The sequence below is a fragment of the Cibotium barometz genome, chromosome 32, assembly GCF_041138505.1.
Source record: "Cibotium barometz isolate CiBa-2024 chromosome 32, ASM4113850v1, whole genome shotgun sequence".
Lineage (NCBI taxonomy): Eukaryota > Viridiplantae > Streptophyta > Polypodiopsida > Cyatheales > Cibotiaceae > Cibotium > Cibotium barometz.
This window is the reverse complement of record NC_141077.1, coordinates 34,818,874-34,838,834: the sequence shown is the minus strand read 5'-3', so window position 1 is coordinate 34,838,834 and position 19,961 is coordinate 34,818,874. Positions and strand designations below refer to the sequence as shown.

The following is a 19,961-nucleotide window of genomic DNA, read 5'->3' as shown; positions in this document are numbered from 1 at the left end:
TTGATCTACGACAGCTACAACATCATGCTCAACATTATCACATACAAAGACCAAGTAAGAACAAGCTGATTTCTTTATTGCCTTTGAAATAGATATATGGCTTACAACGGGTATGGTACTCCCAGTAGTACCCGCATCAATACAAACTTCCCTATCCCTATGAGTAAACATAACTTTCTTTTCTTTGTGCAAAATCTTGGAATCCAAACGGTAATGCCAAGGCATCCCAAGTAACACATCACATCCTGTAAGTGGTGCCACGAGGAAGTCTTCATGATCCAAATATCCCTGAATCTGTATGCAAAGCTTCCCAATGATGGAAGTGACTTTAACTTCCTTGCTCTCAAAGGCAACATCTACATGAAATTCCATGCCCAATTCCTAAGGCTTTAACCCAAGAGCAGCAGCCATCTTAATGGATATGAAGTTATCTGTTGAGGCATTATCAAAAAGGAATAAGGAATAAAGCTGTTTGGTCCTTTAACTTGCCCCAAGCTTTGCATAAAGTCCTGCTCTTTGGTTCATGTGCAGCGTTACCTTGAACATCGGGTATAACATTCACACTTGGTTTGGCATCCTGCACATTATTCTTTTTGAGATTCTGAGGGGCATTGAGCTTTCATGTGATCTTTGCTCCCACATGAGAAACACTTCCCCTCTCTCATGCAATCAAAGATATACTGCCTGGACAGCTTAGGATCATCCTTTTTAACCCCCGGCTTCTTTTCTGAGCCCCCTTTTGCATCCTTGAACTCATGAGACATAAACTTAGGTGGCTGTCCACCCTTTTTCTGCTCATTTCCAGCTCTGAATTTTCCCTTGTATGAGCTGAATTCTTGTCTTTTTGACGCTCCCTTGCCATGCAACTCCTCAGAAATAGTTGCTGAGTATATGAGCTTCTGTAAGTGTTGTATGATTCGTTGCAGCCCTGACTCAAACTTTCTTTTCTTCTCGTCCTCACTATTCGTCATGAAAGGTGTGACCTTGAGAAGAATCCACCAAAACTTTGAAACATAAGAAGAAACAGATTTGCCTTCATCCTGTGTTAGTTAGCCAATCCCATTCCTTTCGTACATCCTTCTCAAAGTGAGGAGGAAGAAACTGATCATAAAATTGCTCTTTGAAAGCACTCCATGTACGGGCAGCTGTCCTATCCAAAAGCTTTGCCATCCACCAATCACTTGCAGTCTCTTTAAGATGCATACCCACATGCCTGAGCATAGATTTCTCGGTAAATTCCTCAGTGCAAAAGGCTATTTCAAATTGCCTTATGAAAGCAAGTGCCTTGGTAGTATCCAACTTTCCATTATAGCTCTCGAATTTAATGTCCTTGTCCCCTGATTTGAACTCTTTGGCCTTCTTGCCATGACGAGCATCCCCACGCTCTAATACATCATCCTCCTCGTCATGCCTACGTTGGCGACGATGCCCAGATCTAGGGCTGATTTCCTACGTAACACCCTTCACTCTGGATGGAACTTTAGGAGCATGAGCATACCTAGAAGGTGGAGATACCACCGACAATGCATGAAGATCTTCTGCATCTCTCAAATGGGCTGAAAACCCCTCATCATTCCCAAGAGCTACATGTTGATGTACATCACCTCCTGAGGCTGCATGCCCCCTCAGATCTGTTGCATGGGCTGCAAGCCCCCTCAAAACACTCGCTCGGGCTACATGCCCACTTACATCACTTGCTCGGGCTGCATGCCCTCTTACATCACTAGTGAGGTTTGCATGCCCTCTCACATCACTGGTGCGGCCTGCATGCCCTCTCACAACATCATCGGAATTCCCTTCACGAGATAGCCTGTGAGACTGCCGTGCGAAGACCCACTTGCCCTCATCATCGGAAACAACTTCGCCACGGCTTTTTATATAAGCAACAACCAACTCTCGAGGTTTGTCGATTCCCATCTATTGGCCAATTGCATCAAAAGTGACCACATCAACCTTGACATGAGACATCCTATGACCCTCTGTACATCAGGATCTCTTTGCAAAGCACGGAGCTCTTCAAGCTCATTCATCAAGGCATCAATATCCTGCTGATCCTCAGCCCTGGCAGATAACGGTGGATCGTTACCCGCCAAAGCCCCAACATGATCCCTGTCTCTATCTTCTTCCCACATGCGGCGAATACAGGTGATAGAGTCCTCCATAGAATGATCAGACTGGCTGTTCATAATGTATCTTTCAGCTTTTCAGAAAGAAAAGAATTTTCCGTGCCCCAGAATCGCTCTGTACCAGTTTCCCAAGTATGATACCGAATAGACTGCAAGGGTGCAACAGTGCCCCTACACAGACAAGAGGGCCACGATGTCTTTCCGCACGCTCACTTCCGCTTAAACCAAAAGTAACCTCTTTCGAGGCGCGACAATAAGATGAGGGCTACCTCAGAATCCCAACCTTCTCTCACGGATAATGACTCCTTACAGCCATATCCAGCATCATATTAGGCACAACTATGTAGAAAGCCAGGCTCTGACACCAATGTAAACGGAAGGGGCAACTGAACACGGAAAATCTAATCAATCATGAAATCTGAAAATACACATATGCATACCAGATAAAACAAGATGACAAAGCTACACAGTACACCACACTAGGGGCCACAAGATGGGCTGACACCCCATCCCCCCCCCTTCTTTTATGGTTAGATTACCAAAAAGGAGTCTGCTTCCGATACAACTTTGCGGCGGGTGCCCAGGGTTCACCAGCTGCACCTATTTCTTCCAATACAATATGAAACAAGAAAAACATCACAATATCTGAATTTGCTGACAATTTCAGCACAAGTGAGCATTCCCGGCATCAAGCACATGCAGGACAACTATGGATAGCCCATAGCACTCCCACATCAGCCCGGGACAACTCAACATCATCGTCTTCCTCTTGTCTGGCTCATAGAGCAAGTTGACCAGCCCTCAAAGGCTGTTTTCAGCAGTCGATCAACCCTCAGTAGCCACAGAAGAAAGCAACCAGCAGTTGTGCACAAGCCTACAAACCTCCGGTCGGAAGGAAAACTGTCTAGAAGCCCACGACCAGCTCTTCCTCCCTGTTTTTAACCTCTGTCCAGCCTCTATTCAAGCTGTAAATCCACCGGCCATCAGTGGAGAACATGCAGAAGGAGTCCGCCAGCTTCTCCCATGCATCCGGTGAACTTCAATCGCGATGGATGGCTGTAGAAACTTGCCAACAGGCTGAAAACCAGCCGACCATCCCTCATGCACTCCTGAAAAGCACGCGCCCCCCTCCAATCTGGAGTTTTGTCAATAATAGAGGCTTCCCCCACTGAAAATAGCCCACACATGTGCTTTTTTGGGTCCAGAAAGGGGCGCCTCCATGAAGGAAGTCCAAATAATGTCCAATGCCCGATCTTTGGCCGCCACGTGTATTAAATAAGTCCTACTCAATGTGTACTCACTTATAAGTTGTCCAGTCACTTATAAGTGAGTGTGAACCTGCATCCATAATTAATAACATGTGAACTAATAAAGCTGTAAATTGAGTTTTTGGGAATACTTACCACCTGCAAAACACATGTAGACCACCTGTCAGTCCCAAACAGGTGTGCACATACACGTCCACAAGGTACCCAGGTGTCCCCGGCCCCATGGACAACACAAGCAAAAATCTCAGGCATTGTCTAGGCAAACAAGACAAGTCATCCAAAGATAAAATCAAAGTCATGCACACACATGACTGCAATTATATTGGAAGAAACACCCATCTGCTTAGTTGTATCCAATAAAATGTCCAGGGTTCATGATCCTTCCGGAACCTTCCCATAACATAAATACACAAGATCTCCAAGATAGCTAGTCCCAGAGACTTTCATCATGTCAGGCTCCATGGCCATACATGTACACCATGTTAGGCCCCACAAGCCACACATGTACTATCATGTCAGGCTACACGAGCCATACATGTACTGTCATGTCAGGCTCCATATGCCACACAGACACACCATGTCAAGCTACACCAACCATACATGTATGTCATGTCAGGCTCCACATGCCACACATGAACAGTAGAAAAATAGAAGCTGTAAGGAATTTTGTGATAGGATAAATGTGCTAACATATGAAACCTCATTCGGGTTTCAAAAAATGGCCAGATAATTGAGACCTTACATTTAGAATCAGAGCCTAGATCTGACAAATGCTAGAACCCGAGGCATAGAGGATGTACGCGACAATACCCTCATATGAGCTGGTTTCCCCACATCAATGTGTGGGAGAGACGAGGAAAAGCAAGAGCCATAGGGCAGGAGAGAAGGTAAAAGAACCTTGCCTGCAAGCTATATATCCTTGGTGTGTGGAAGCCACTTGCCAGTTGCCCAAGGCAACTTCTTCATAGACCTGAGTTTGCCCATGGGATGGCAAATAGACAGGCAAGTGAGAGTGCCAGGCACCCCCTGCGTTCAGTGGAGGAAGCTAACCGGCAGCCCATTCTATGGAATAATTTGATCTTAGATGGGCATGGTAGGCCTCTTGAGGCAGCTATGCATATTCTCTAGGCTGGTGGCTAGGAGACCCTTTGCCCCATAGTGCTGGCTTGGAAGAGGTTTCAGAGCCTTACCAAGGTGCAGAGATTGGGTATCACGCAGCACTTGAGAGGTTCTAGCCAGAGGATTGCACAGATTGATGCAGCCATTCCCAACCACTGGATTACTGAATCTTTTTTGGAAGGTCGTCATCATTCTTGGTTTGGGGTTTTCTCTGGGACAAGTGTTCCTCTTCAGGTTATGGGTATCTCCTTGCCTAGGGAGGATGATGTACCGGTTTTTTTTTCTGTATAGAATATATGGCAGCTAGAGAGATGTGATGTGCAGGACCTTATTGAGGGCCCCCAGATTCGTCCACTCAGAGTTGTTGGCAGGTTAGGGAAGCACGTCTTTGTTGACCCCCAGCCCCCCCCCCCCGGGATGATCACAGAGAGTGTTAGCCTTTGGTTATATGGTGGCTACCCTATCAGACATTTGCCTTGGGTGAGTGGGAGTGGAAGGATGCTTGTAATCCTTTGAAAAGCATGCCTTTTTTTAGTCATACGGTGCGGAATGCCAGACATCTTATCTTGGGACACATTCAAAGTGTCCCTACTCTTAGACCCCATTGAGAGTCTTACGGCATTTCAATTTTCGATTGACATTCAGAGGGAAGGGCACACAGGATATGTGCATATGTTTTGGCAAACAGGATGCATTAGTGCATGGTTACACGGATTCGGATTATGCCGGTCATCCAGATAACCGGAAGTCTACTACCGGTTATGTGTTTACATTCACAGGAGGTGCTGTGTCATGGATATCCAGGATGCAGAAGTGCACAGCCTTATCTACTACAGAGGCCGAGTATATTGCAGCCACAGAGGCTTGCAAGGAGGCATCTAATTCTAATCCTCCCACACACTAGATAGAGGCCTCCACCACTCTAGTATGCAAGATTGTCGGTGGCCGCGCCGAGCGCGGACAACTCAGGGATCTTATTCAAGCTAGCCTCCTAGGTGGGCCTACAAAGATCATAGACATTCATCCTCTAGGACATGGCTACTACCAAGTTGTGTTCGACTCGCCAACGGCGTCTGATCTTGTCATACAGCTGAGCCCTGTTGCATTGCGTACGGCCCAAGCCTTCTTTGCGCAGTGGCAACATGGCTTCAAACCAGCATCCGACCCTCTCGCTGGAGTTTAGGCTTTTCCCGTGACTGTCTGCTTCCCAGGTATTAGGAAGGAATACCTTCCTCTTCTCCAGGTGATTGGTGGTGCCATCGGGAGAGTGATGGAATCCCCCCCCACTGCTGCCTCAGCCCTCACATGAGCAGCCGGGATTCCATCCCTTCGCATCTGTGTTGGCTCGCCGGATTTAGTGCGTCATGTTATATCTATTCCATGCCTCTGGGGAGACCCCATCCTTCAGCCAGTGCAGTATTCAGGCCAATGTTTCATTTGCAGGCAGATGGGACATCTAGCCAGAGCTTGCCCTCTCGGTGTCAATCCAAGAGACCGCCCCCAGTGGTCCCCCCCACCCGCCCCCCCCACCCCTTTCCCTTTTCCCATTCAAATCCTCACCAGGGGGGGAGAGAGAGAGAGAGAGAGAGAGAGAGAGAGAGAGAGAGAGATGAAATGAAATGAAATGATATATTAACGTCTTCAGAAGGCCAAAATGACCTATGAGACCAAAAAGGTTACAACAATTGGTGGATCTGATACAATGTCTGTGTAAGAAAAGCTAAAAACAACTAAACAACTAACTGAAACTGAAACAACTATGAGGAAAAGTAAGGTACTAGGAGCTCCTAATGGATAACATCTGGGAGGAAAACTCCAGCAACAAAGGTAAGCATCATACACATCACTATCCAAAGATGTCTCTCATCGGTCGATGGCGGATATCCTCAATGTCCTCCATGGTGAGTACTCTGACTGGACATCTCCCATGCCGTGCTAGTATGGTCCTGATCCTCTGTTGTAGTCTCCGCCGGTGTCGAGATGGGCCTCTCATACAACGGAGCACCAAGCCCCGGCCCACAGACGACCCAGCTTGTCGGAGAGTGGAGGACGAGAAGGGGACGGAACTTGTTGGGTAGCGACGAAAGAGACGAGGTTGAAAGGGTGGAGACAGCTGCAAGCGAGGATGGTAGGCAGCCGGATGATGGCTCCACAACAGAGACCCTTGGGGTGGAAATGGAAGTGGAGTGGAGTGGAGGGGGTGATGCACGGCGAGATGAGGCAGGGAGATCCTTTTGCACGTGAAATCAGATGCGGGACACTACAGGAGAAGAATGGTGAAGCCGGTGGGGTAGCAGGGGAGGTAACTGTAGTGGGGGGCTACTAGTGGAGGTAGGTGTGGAAATGAGCAGAAGGCCAAGTAAATGATACAATTTCAGGCTTAATGAGCTAAGCCCGAAATCGGTGGCGATACAGAGACGGATGGATTCATAGAGGAGAAAATGGAAGGGAAACGACTGGCCAGTGCAAAAGCAGTGAAAAGCCTCAGTGTAGAGGGTGGAAACAAAAGGTAGAGATGATGTGGGATTTCTAGGAGTAGAAGATAATAATGAAATAGAATATAAAGTTGCAGGGGCTCCGAAGAGAAGGGGTGGGAGCCAACAAGGCAATGGTAGCAACAGAAAGGTCAATGGAGGAAATGCCAGTAATGAGAGTAACAGAACGGCAATGGGTAACATAACTTCTTGGTGGGCCAATGATGTGAGCGATATGAGAGAAGGTCAGCCGTTGACCATTGGGCATTGTTGAAAAGTTGGCAGCACAAAGCGAGGCATCCATCATTGGCAAAGCCAAGATTGTTACTAGACAACCCAAGGTGGCTAGGTCAACGAGACTGAGCAGAGTGATGAAGGTGGCACAAAGGAAGTCATCCATTGTTGGCAAAGCCAGGATAGATGCAAGACCACCCAAGGTGGCTAGGTCGGTCCTCCCCAGTGAGGGCTCTCCCGCCAAAGTCCCCAAGTGCCCCCACCCCCCCACCCCCCCCACAAGGATCCTGGAGCTGCCAGTGGATTACAGTTTCTTCCGGTGGAAGGAACTAATATTTTTGAGGAGACAGTGGCTCCCATTCGGATCTGTGTTCGTGGATGGATCTGTGTTCTAGGCCATCCACGCCAGAGAGTGGCGCGATCATCTTCTCCTTTCCCTTGAGTGCAGCCTCGGAGACAGAGTGGGATTCGGAGTCAATGGCTACCGCCATCCAAGGCCACGCAGTAGAGCTCTCGCACCATCTTCATGATATGCGCGTCATCGACATGCTCATCCATCTCTGGCCGTAGCACAAATGGAGCTGGGAGGCTCAAGCCATAGAGATCAGGACGGGGAGGTGGTGTCCTCCAGCCCAGAGGTGCTTCTCTTTGTGTTCCTTCATATCTCAGTTGCAATACACCTCCCCCCCTCTTACAGATACCTTCATTGTGATCGATGGAGTGTAGAGCATGTTATTCTCGTGCTCGGACAGAGTGGTGACACATGGAGGGCACCGCCTGCCTGGTATGCCTTCGTCCCAGGATCGATTGTGATTACTCCCCGTCAAAACCCACGCCCAAGACTCTTTGAGTGGAGGGCAGTTTCCATAGTTCCGCCTCCCACAGAGATTGATATGCGGATAGCCTCATGGAACATTCAAGGTTTGGGGGGGGCTCAATGCTTTCAAAGGCAAGGCATCCTTAGAGAAGAGCTCCATAGAGCTACAGTTGGGGGACCTATCGACATTCTCTTTCTCCAGGAGCACCATCTTTCCGAGGGGCATACCCGTCGTCGTCGGAAGATTTTACCAGGCAAGAGTCACAATTTTTGGTCTCCCTCTTTTTGCCCCTCCGGGACACATGGAGGAGTATGTATTTCTGTCAATGAGCACCTCTTGCTGGCAATGGCTAGCTCAGGTGTCATAGTCATTGGGTGAGCGCACTGGGTTACCATTAGGATTGGAGAGGATTGTGTGGGCTTCCTCAATGTTTATGCCCGGAACGTTGCAGCAGGTAGAGCCATCTCGAGGGCATGATTGGCATCTTGGCGGGCACCACATTCTCTGAGCATGCTCTAGTTATTTTGTCCTTGGAGAACCCCTAGAGGCAGGACAAGCATGTGAGCACTAGGATTTCGAACAGCCTCATCCAAGACCCTGAGATCTACAACAGGATAGAGCAGATATGGGTATGGCTAGATTTTATCTCAAGCTCTGCCGCGTGCACCTTGGATGTGGGCCTCAACAAGATCAACAGCTTTTTGCAGCAGGTAGCACAAAGCAGATTGGAGGGATTTCGTGAGCAGGAGAAGAGCATTCAGAGGGGTCTTGCTTCTCTCTAGGGTCTTCAAGAGAGTTCCCCTGATATCACGTGGACTAAGAGTCAGCTTGTTGCCGCCCGTACAGAGATAAGATCCATTGAGGAGAGGAGGTTCGTGTACAGATACCACGCCAAAGCTTCCTTCTAGACCGAGGCCGGAGATAGAGTCCCAGGGAACTTCTTTGAGATTACAAGCCCTCATAGGCGAAGAGATGGTATTCCCAGGTTGCATGGCCAAGATGGAGCTATTGTGTTTGACCCTACCCATGTGAGCCATTGCCATGGATTTTTTCAGATCCCTCCTCTCACGGGTGCCCCGACGCACGAGAGAGGGTCTCACGCCACACAAGAGGTGGTTCCTCCTACTCCTCGAACCTTCTTATTGACTCCCTTCACAATAGAGGAGCTAGCGGAGGCATTGACGGCTCTCCCTAGGGGCGGATGCCCGGGGGCGGACGGGCTTCCAGTTTCCTTCTTTCTTCGCCACTGGGATCTCATGGAAGGCGGCCTTCGAGCAGCCTTCAATGAGATTATGACTACAGGTGCCATGCCAGAGACGCTTTCAAAGGGTTTGATTCACTTGATTCCTAAGGAGGGTGGTGACAGATTGGATATCCGGTAGTGGAGACCCATCACCCTCCTTGGGACCGCCTACAAGATTTTGACCAAGGCCATCAACCGGAGACTTCAGCCTTTCCTCCCTAACTTGATCCATGACACTCAGACATGTATCGGAGAATTTTGGACATCATCTTTACTTTCTGGGAGGCGACCGCTTCGGCCAAGATGCGGCGGCATGGCCTCATTGTGCTCCTCCTAGACTTTGAGAACGCTTATGATAGAGTTGACTTGAGCTTTCTGGAGGGCACGATGTACCTAATGGGGTTCCTAGTGGAGTGGATCCGTGGTGTTTCGGGCCTCTACTCAACCTCTCACAGTCAGGTTCTCATTTAGGGAGCCCGAGGTGACAGATTCCCCCTTTCTTGCTCGGTCTAACAGGGCTATCCACTGGCACCTTACCTCTTCCTACTTGTCGCCGAGGCCATCACCAGTTTTCTCTCAGCTCAAGAGACGGTGCTCCAAGGATTGCGTCTCCCCATCCGTACTCAGGAGGAGCTACTAGACTTAGAGTTTGCAGATGACACAGCAGCATACCTATCCGGAGATATGGGGAATCTCCAAAGATTCGCAAAGTGATTGAGATCTTTTATCGCATATCACAAGCACAGATCGACTAGCACAAGTCATGTGGTTTTTGGGTGGGCTCTACACGGGATCCCGAGGGGCACCCCAGTCCGCTATTTGGGATGCCAGGTGGGCATCGATATCTCCTCGGAGCAAAGCTCGCCCCTCTTCGTCCGAGCATTCGAAAGAAGCTCTTATACTAGAGTTCTATGAGGCTCTCCTTAGCCGGCCAAGTGGTAGTGGTGCACGGTCGTCCTTGCCAATCCGGTACATTACTTCTTGTTGGGCCTTCTCCCAAGCATGCATTGCTTAGGTACAACGGCTGATCCGGAACTTCTTGTGGGCCGGTAGTGATGGGAGGTCTCCCGGGCCAAGGTGGTGTAACATGCGGAAGCTTCCGGGGAGATCGGTAACTTCAATGCTCAGAAATCAGCACACTTGTCGCAACGAAATTAACGCACAAAACTCAATACAGATGTGCAGAAAAATAGAGAGAGAGAGAGAGAGAGAGAGGGAGGGAGAAGAGGACATGGTATTGGGTCCCGAATGCCCTCTGTAGGGCCCCCACCACGAATGGTGTATTTGCTTTTATTAGAATGATGTGAAATACTGAAAATAAAAGACTGACTGAACCTTTCTTGGCTGAGAGTAATCTCTGCCCTTGACCTGCAATCCTTCACCCCTTTTGCGTTAGCTTGATCTGGGCTGTCCTGGCCCTTGCTGCAGCTTCAGCACTTGGCAAATTATGAGATAACCCAAATGATTTGTGGCCTTGGTATTTATACTGCTCAGGACAAGCAGTCAGCCAGTTTTACTGCAGTCGGCTGTCATAAAATCTGCCCACAACTGGATATACAGCATTAAATCCCCAATAAATGCTGCGCATGCTTTCATACTTGGCTGGGCACTAGGCGCATGAGACTAGGGGGCGTTGGGCACTGTCTACCTGCTGTAATGGAGGCTGGGCAGCCTGTATGGACTGCCCCACACTTGCCCCATAGCCATTCCATGGCTGGATAACTAGTTGGCTACCCCTGGCATGCCCCTAGGACTGTCCTACAGCCATCCCATGGCCTACCCATGGCTGGTGGGTACAGCCAGGGCCTTCCTGGCCCTTACGGGGATTGTCTTGTACTTTCCCCATGCCCACATGAGTTCCTGGGGTAGCCCTATGGGCTGGCCCCTTTTCCTTAATGCAAACCCTAACTGTCTACACAGTGTTCAGGCATCCGGTATCATACCAGATACACAGAGTCATTGACATCATTCCAGAGGGATACTCACAGCGCGGACTGGCACTGTTTCATGTGGAGGACAATGCAGACCTGACCTTGGACTCATGTGCAGGACAATGCACACCTGACCTCGGACGACTGGGATGGAACCCTAGCTGACTCATCCCGGACTGGGCTCACATGGGACTAGTTTACCATCCCAGGTCCTGCACCTTTTGTAAAGATATGTCTACGTGGCATCCAAGTGCGGGATGCACATGAGAGGTGGCCTGGCGAGTGATCATCCAACCACAACACAGAGGGGGCCTAGGCATCATTGACCCCGCCATTCAGAGCTGCGCCCAAGTTGATTGTTAAAGGACTTCTTCTAGGTGGGGAGCCTCAGAAGGACTTCCTCTTGGCCCAAATTTCAGCCCGTACTCTGAGCCTGGGGGCCATTGGCCGCAAAGCAACAAATGGATCTTCACAGAGACGCGGGCCTGTGGCTTGCCGCTTTAGCCCAGCTTTTGAGGACAGATTTGCACCCAACCTACTCCAAGCTTGGGATCACCTCATGCCAGCCCTCCAGTAGTTAGCTCCGCTAGCCTCGGAGGAGCGTCTTTGACAATCACTGATCTGGAACCCCCTGTGTCATGTGCACACCTGTGCCATGGCTAATCTTCGGTGTGAACATTCTCAATCCCTGATTAGGCAACAGTTTAGAAGTAACTTTCATCAGTTAACATGTAGAAAGGGGCCAAGGGTCAGCCCAAGGCGTGTTTGGACCAAGCAACCAACGTCAAAAAACCTCAAAAACTTAAAAATCAAAAAAATGAAAGAAAACAAAACCTGAAATTTGGGCAGAACTATCGTATTGCAAAGGGTTTCGAGGGTTTTTGAAACGAAGTTTCAAGATTTCAAAAGTTAGAAACGGGTTTTTTTGTGACTATAGTCCAAAGGGCACGATACCCCTATCTTCCAGTGCCATTGACCGACACCAACAGAGGAGGTGAACATAGAATCAATCTACCCAGTCTTAGGAAAGAATAACACCAGCAGAGGATATGGACATTGAATCAATGTACCCGGTCTTAGGAGAGTATAACACTAATAGCACCTACTTATTCCATTGTATGTACAGGGTCCACCATGTACGCAGGCCTTGTTTCTAAAGGCAGACAAGATTTTTTCCTTTCCACGTTCCATGTATATGTACTACCTTTCAGTCTCATAGGCCCTTTGGTCTTCAGTAGACATTAATACAATCTCCCTCTCTCTTCCCAGGTCCTCTTTGCTTTGCTTTGATACATGGATCTCTGAAATATCTGGTTCAATAGGAATGAGCAAGTCCACTCTCTTTTAAGCACCTCAATTTGTGGGGCATAAGGAATCTTGGCTCTGTTTGCTCCAGTTTTTCAGGTTTTTTGCTCAGTTGAGCACTCATTTGTACCTGGACTTCTCTCTGCTCTTTCCACAGTTGAAATGAGGGTATGATGAAACTCTCTCATGTTGGGTAGTTTCTTGGTTTTTCAACGCTTGCATTTTTGGTACTTCATCGATCTTCTTTATCAGTAATGCTTTGTAATCTTCACTATAGTATAGTTTTCTCCTTTTTCCTTCTCAAGAGACTGTAGATTGAAACTATTTAAAGTCGATGGTGTAGATTGAAACTATTTAAAGTCGATGGTGTAGATTGAAAGTGGAAAATTTTGGATTCCAATCATTGCAAAATTTGAATGGCCTAATAAAAGGAATTTTATCTTGGCCATAGAGACTCCCCCATTAGTAGCCATAAAAATCTTCTTTGTGGCTGAATTAATTTGAAGGTGTTTGTTATAGTTGAGTTCATAGGTACGAAGAAGGTTCTTCATGGATTAAAACCATCAAACCCTCATCACAAAGACAAAATTTAAGATGAAAAGTACCAATGATACAAAAGAAAGAACTCAACAAAGTCTTCAATGCTTTCTTGAACAAAGTTACGTTTTGTTTCAAATTATCATTACAGAATGGCCTTTGAGAATAACCTTCAAAAATATCTCTGTATGATGGATCACAGACAACAACGATCTCCTTTACCTCCTCCATACTGGCAAAGGTATGAAAGCTGCCAAAGCAAGAGAGTGAAACCAGATGCATGCCTTGATAAGTGTCTTGCATAAAACATGTGAAATTTTCTCATGACAGAATGCGTACTTAGAAAACTATGTATTGATCCTTAAATAAGCTCATGCCTGTGAAGTGCAATAGGTTGACCAAGTAAAGGTAGATATTGCTTTGGCATGCTTGCCTGCAATATAACATAGACCAAAGGGAAAAATTAAGTTGATTAATACCATCTCGTGACACAATACATGACCAGGAAATAGATAGTGGCCCTTTACGAAACCAAAGATACAAAATAGTCTTTCAGTATAAGCCTAACTTATGCTTAATAAGAAAAGACAACATACAAGAAAGAAGAACAAAAGTGATAACCATGGTAAACAAAGTATTGTTTATGTTCTCATCATCAAATGGCTTTGAAATTTTTGTTTGACCTTACGTCGACATATGAATGTTATGGCTTGTTACTCAAATCTCAGTTACTAACACATATGTCCACCTTAATCTTCATATTTGGAACATTCTCTTAGATCCCAAATAAATAATATCCGTCTTCTAGCAAGTATTGTAACAAGCTAGGATATCAGGGGAAATGTCGAGACATTGGGCAAGAAAATAGGCTCACACGATGCTCAACCAAATCCAAACAGGTCACAAGACAAGAGTCAATCTTATCCATTACTTGCACATCCCCCTATGTAAAATGTCGATCACAGTACAAGAGTCAATCTTTTCCATTACTTCCATAGAGGGTGATTGCCAATTGGTGCCAACGAGATTTACATCCCCAAGGAATGGTGATGGGTGGAACCTTGAAGCAGCTTCCATTTCTCCTAATGTTCTAGTAGACAGCAACAAGCAAAGAAGCTTTGTACCAAGCTAAAGCTATGGTACTATTTAAGAAAATACATGTGCACAACAATCACAAGAAGTAAAATATTTCACAACACCAAACTCAAACTCAAATTCCACAATAATAGAGATGGAGAACAATACTATATTATGAAGGTGATAAAATAGATGGCTATGAGTGTCACATGCACCCACTCACTAAGGTGCAATGTGACACACTGGCTCATCATCAACACCATACTTGTCCTGAAGTAGTACGTTTTTTAGGATTATTTGTTGTATGCCATGACCCCATTGTGAGCCCTAGTCCACGGACATGTCAAGCATAAGCTATATAGGTCTTTCCAAGCCTTAGGTGTCAAAGTATGTCACTTAACCCACTTGGAGAAAAATCAAGTGCATATAGGTTATCTTAGCATAGTAAAGCATATAGAAGCAGTAGAAGTGATTTAGCAAAGAGAGTCAAGGCTCTAGGCCAGCCCTATGGCCAGCCTATGAGCCTTGCTTGTGGAGGCATACAAGTACCTTACACCCAACTGGCAGCTCCATTCAGTGCTTCTGCAGCAGACAGTCAGCCAGCATATGCAACAGTCAGTCAGCAAAATGAGCAGGCGCACCACACGTCGTGAAATAAGCATTTGCTGCAGTCATGAGCATTTTCAGCAGGCCGGCAACAATAAACATGACAGACCAGCAGCACATATGCGTATATAGGAAGTCCTCGCAGCCTTTGCATTAATCATCTCATTCTTCATAGAATTCAGCAGTAAAACATTGCAAAAGTATGTGTGCTTGAGACCTTGGACTTGTGCATACATCAATTCAGCCAAGCATTCATTGTGCTATAGTCCAAGGCAGTCCGAAGCTATCTTCATCATTAAGCCTTCAGTATTAAATCACCCTCACTAGATCTAGGTGTGCATAAGGCTCTCAGAAGTAGCTTCATAATTGTCTTCAACCCATTTGATGGTTCAACAGACGTTTGGTCTACATTGTCCTTGCGTTTGGCAATCCTCCATCAACCGTCTTAAGCAAGTTTTCTTGGCAGGGACCGCTTAAACAGGTGGGGCTGAGTACCCAGGTCTATTCATCGCTTCGCGCCTTTACCTCTTCCCTTTCTTTAAAAGCCTCCGAATAGTTGGACTATACCTCCGACCTGCACATGACCAATTTGGAGGATGAGTTTTACGAACTCTCCTAGAATGGGTCTCATGTGCTGCTTATTCCAACAAGGTCATAACCATGGCACAGCACTTGGGGGAAGTGAAAAGAAGAGAAGCTAAAATAGTTAGGGGGTTGGATACGAACATCCGATTTCCTATACGAAATTTTGAGCCTCGGTCATATGACCAGGCTCTGATTCTAGCTCAGGATCTGGGAATGACGCTGAACAGAGTACGGTATCGTATTTTCGTACCGTGACAACCATGGTAGCATGGTAAACCGTTTACCGTTTTACCACTTGGTAGCATGGGAAACCGTGGAAGGCCATTAAAAGTTCAAGCACAAGTGCCCGTGGAGGAAAACCAAGTTCAAGATGTGGCAGATGAGGTGGTTAGTGATGGATTGGCACATGCAGTCGACACTCCATTGGGTAATGAACCACATGATCAAAATATGGCACCACATTCCGTTTTTGAACATGGGCAAAGCTCAAGGGCAATGCAACAAGAAAGAGTACCTCTACATGACATTAATGGGCAAATAGTGAATGAAGGCATACCGGTGCACGCTAGTGGACATGATCAAATCTCATTGGGAAACATCACCTTGGATATGTTAAGGATTGCTCTCGCCGATGCAATCAAGGATGCACAAAGAGATGCCCAAAAGGAGGTGCTCTAAATTAGTAGTGAGCTCGTGCGCCAAGGCAATGAGAATGCCAAGTTGATGCATCAAATAGTGGATAAGATGGATGAAAGGTTTGCAACTCTTGAAGACTGGATTTTAGGTGTGCAAAGAGGTGTGGCCAGATTTGACCATGCACCAAATTCACATGGAAATCTTGGTGGTATGCAAGCAAAGTCAAATGTGCCTTCAAGAGACCATCAAAGTGGGCATGCTTCAGTTTCTAGGCTTGGAAAGACGCCCGCAGTTTTGGATCCCATGGAGGGCTCTTAAAGGAGTGTACACAATGTGAGTGGGAGATTCTTGAATGGAGTATTGAGGGATTCATGGAACATACCACACACTACCCATGGACGTACTACATTGAAGTCACCAAGGACCAAAGATATGAAGGACAAGATTACACTTCTCAAGTTCAAAGGAGTGAACACAACCACCGAAGAATTGAAGGAATGAATTAGCAAGATGGAGATGTACTTTGCATTGTATCCCGTGAGGAAAAGGATAAAGTACAATTTGCCATGTTGCATTTGGAAGATTATGCCCATTCATGGTGGCGGTTTACTCAACATGAGGGTATGCACTTTGACACTTGGAAGACATTCAAGGATACTATGTTTCAAAATTTCATATCTCCATTGGAACGAGCTCAATTGGTGGGACAATAATATGATTTGGAGCAAAAGGGGAGTTCCGTTAAGGAGTATAGTAACAAATTTAGAAAGCTCTCCATGTTTGTTGGGAAAATGAATGAGTACAACAAAATGGTGAAATACATACATGGATTGCAATCATCACTTGGGATTGGTGTGAAGGCTCAAAGACCTCAAACTTTGCAAGATGCTATGTATTATGCAGAGATCTGTGAATCTAAGTATAAGACGGGTGTTGCCAATAGATGGAATGTGGGAACAACTAAACTATCTACTTTCAGCCCAAATGCAGTTAAATGGCCAACTTCTACCTCTACTACACCACATGTATCTCGTGCAACCTTCACTCCAACCTCTACATCCATACCATGATATCCTAGTGTGTATGGACAACCAAAGAATGTGAAACGGAGTGGTTCTATGGTCAAACCTCTATCCAAAAGTGATGCTAAATTCTCTTCTCTTCAAGGCAAGCTGATTAAGCAATTGACACAAGCCGAGATGGATGAGAAGAGGAAGAAGGGGGTTTGCTTCCTATGCAATGAGAAATGGAGTCCCGAGCATAAAAAGATATGCAAGGCAAAGGAGGTACGGGCTAACATGATCTTTGAGGTGGTTGAAGATAAAGAGACACCATTGGAATACAAGAATGAGGCTGAATTTCAGGATTGTGCTAATGATGTGATAGAAGAGCCTACTCTTGACCCTTCTCAAGAGTTTCCATTTGATCCAGGTAGAGAGAATTGGGAAGAAGTTGAAACAAAAGAAAGGACAGCCATGCTGCTATATGCCATTTCACAAGAAGCTAAAGTGGGATACAAAGGTTCCAACACTTTGAGGCTCGTGGGGAAGATTGGGGGCACATCAATCCACATACTTGTTGATTCGGGGAAAACACATAGTTTTGTGAACTCTAAATCAATAAATTCTTTGAGAGTATGCCCACGGGAGACAATGAAGTCTTTAAAAGTGGAGGTTGCGATTGGACAAAATGAGCTGAGTAAGAGTTGGATTGTAACAAGAAGCAACATGCAGTGGCACTCTTGTTAGAAGCAGACCAGCAATAGGCCTGCATGTAGGGCTTATTTAAAACTGCAGAGTAGCAGGCTGAGCAGCAATAGACCTGCATGCGGGGCCTAGTTAAAACCATGCAGTGGCACGGAATTGCACAAGCAACTTCAAACAGCCCATCGAACCTGGTAGACTGGAAACGTGTGATGTATGACCACAGCCTTAGTAAGCCTTGTAATTAGATGTAGCAAAAGGTGTGGTGCATAATGTTAATGGCATGTGGTATTTAAGGTAGCTCAAATGCTCTTAAGCATAAGCATGCTGTTCATCCTGCATAGTTAGTGTAATAAACAACTGTGTTCTTTGCTAAGTGATAGTTGACTCACCCCCATACGCTTGCCCCTGCCACCGGCCAGAAGGATTACTGATACACTGCCAGCGGGAACATCCTGCATTGTGTACAAAGCCCAAGTTCGGGCAATCATATTAAATCCATTGCAATCATACATGAAGAGTTTGAAAATCGGGGATCCAAGAATAACCTGAGAAACTTCAGAATTTGAGATGGTGGATTGGGCGTCGTTGGATGCAGAGACTCTGAGGCGGGGGCTGGGCAAGGAGAGGGGCCATGTCATGGCATTGGAGTGAAGGTTGCCGGTGCCTTTGCGCGGGTTGACGGAGAGGTTTAGAGAGAGGGCAGAAAGTGGGCGATAAGAAATAGAACAGAAAATTGGCGATGCTGACCAGGACAATGCGGAAGATGGAGAGATATGAGAGAAGGTATTCTGGGCTGTGGGGATAGACAGGCACTCCATAGCTGAAGAATCTGTTTGCAGTACAAAGAGCTGAAGAGACAAGAAAAAGACCAGGAGCAAGAGATGAAGCGTAGGCTCGACTGAGAGGGAGAGAGAGAGAGAGAGTTTGTATGCTTCTCAGAGGGTATCTCGACTGTGCCTCCCACATGATTTTTCGTCTTCCCCTATTTAATGGGTAGAAACGTGATGCTCCCACCAGTTCCTTATTTCTTCTATGAAAATCATTTGGTGGGTTTTTCTTAATTTTTTTTAAATAAGGAATATGAAAACCATTTGGTGGGTTTTTCTTAATTTTTTTCAAGCTCCTACACCCACATGTTTTTATAGCAACATACTCTCAAAATGCATACTTATTCGTACAACTTTTCAATCCATAGATGTGGTTATTGAGACATCAAGCTCAACTAGTGATGCAGGCAACTAATCACCCACCTCGATGATAGCTTCCGCACTTATGCCACTAGCATGATTAGTGAGATTATGGGTGATGTATTGCTAGTGGTTTACAAGTTGTGTGACAGCTACCTTGGTGCATTAGAATTATGACATAGTCATAGCGCTAGCTCATGTAGTAGTTGCGTTCTGACCAAAAGTGAAAAGTTGCAGTAAGGCAACTATGCATCATAAGTAAGCAAGGTGATAACAACAGTGAGCACCTATTTTTTGTGATGCAACATATGCTCAGTTCCACCATAGGAGATGTTTCAAGTGCATTAGTTATGTGACAACTACCTTGGTGCATCAGAGTTATGACATATTCTTGCACCTCTAACCACATGACCAATCGTGAAAAAACTAGGGTATGTACAAACAAGTGATAATACATACTGTGTACCCCATTGTGCATGTTGGTAAAGTCCCATTGTCTATGTAGAATGATAAAATGAAGTACTTGACAAATGTACTTCATGTTCCTAATATTACCAAAAACCTCACTTTTGTTGGACACATGGTTGAGCAGGGTCTACAATGTGAGGTTCAATCCTCAAGGGTGCTTTGTAAAAGGCTTCAAAAATCAGTGTCATAGTTGCAAAGGGTAACAGAAATGACGTGATATTTAGTTTGGATGCTAACATACCATTAACATGCCTTAGGTGAAGGCAGCCATGTTTACGCATGAGAGATATGTCATTTGCACATATTGAGATACAGCACAAGTGCATTGGTTATGTGAATATCCAGCCCCATTAAAGCCTATGCAAGCCTAAAATGTTGTTGCAGGTTTGCCAAATTTAAGATTGATGGTATACACAAAGTATGTGAAGCGTGCCACCTTGGTAAGCATGCCAAACATGCTTTCCTACATGAAAAGCACATCAGTGCAATGCCATTGGATGTTATCATTCTAATGTATGGAGACCGATCAGGACGGCAACAATTACAAGCTGCAAGTACTGTATTACATAAATTGAATGATCACACTAAAAAAGTGTGGGTTTACTTCAATGAAGGAGAAAAGGGAGGTGTTTGCTCACTTT

The 19,961-nt window shown here is 46.0% G+C and overlaps 1 protein-coding gene across 1 annotated transcript in view; it reads right to left on the bottom strand.

Moving 5' to 3' along the window:
- The window catches only part of LOC147620132 (2-C-methyl-D-erythritol 4-phosphate cytidylyltransferase, chloroplastic-like), a 56,584-nt gene extending 37,928 nt beyond the window's left edge, over positions 1 to 18,656 (bottom strand). The window contains exons 1-4 of the mRNA XM_086772325.1: positions 18,211 to 18,656; positions 18,055 to 18,117; positions 13,433 to 13,488; positions 13,226 to 13,305 (exon numbers count right to left, since the gene is read on the bottom strand). Of these exons, the coding sequence (XP_086628451.1) occupies positions 13,226 to 13,305; positions 13,433 to 13,488; positions 18,055 to 18,117; positions 18,211 to 18,483 (472 nt within the window). The 5' untranslated portion in view covers positions 18,484 to 18,656. The remainder of the gene's footprint in view (positions 1 to 13,225; positions 13,306 to 13,432; positions 13,489 to 18,054; positions 18,118 to 18,210) is intronic.
- Between the last annotated feature and the right edge of the window lie 1,305 nt (positions 18,657 to 19,961).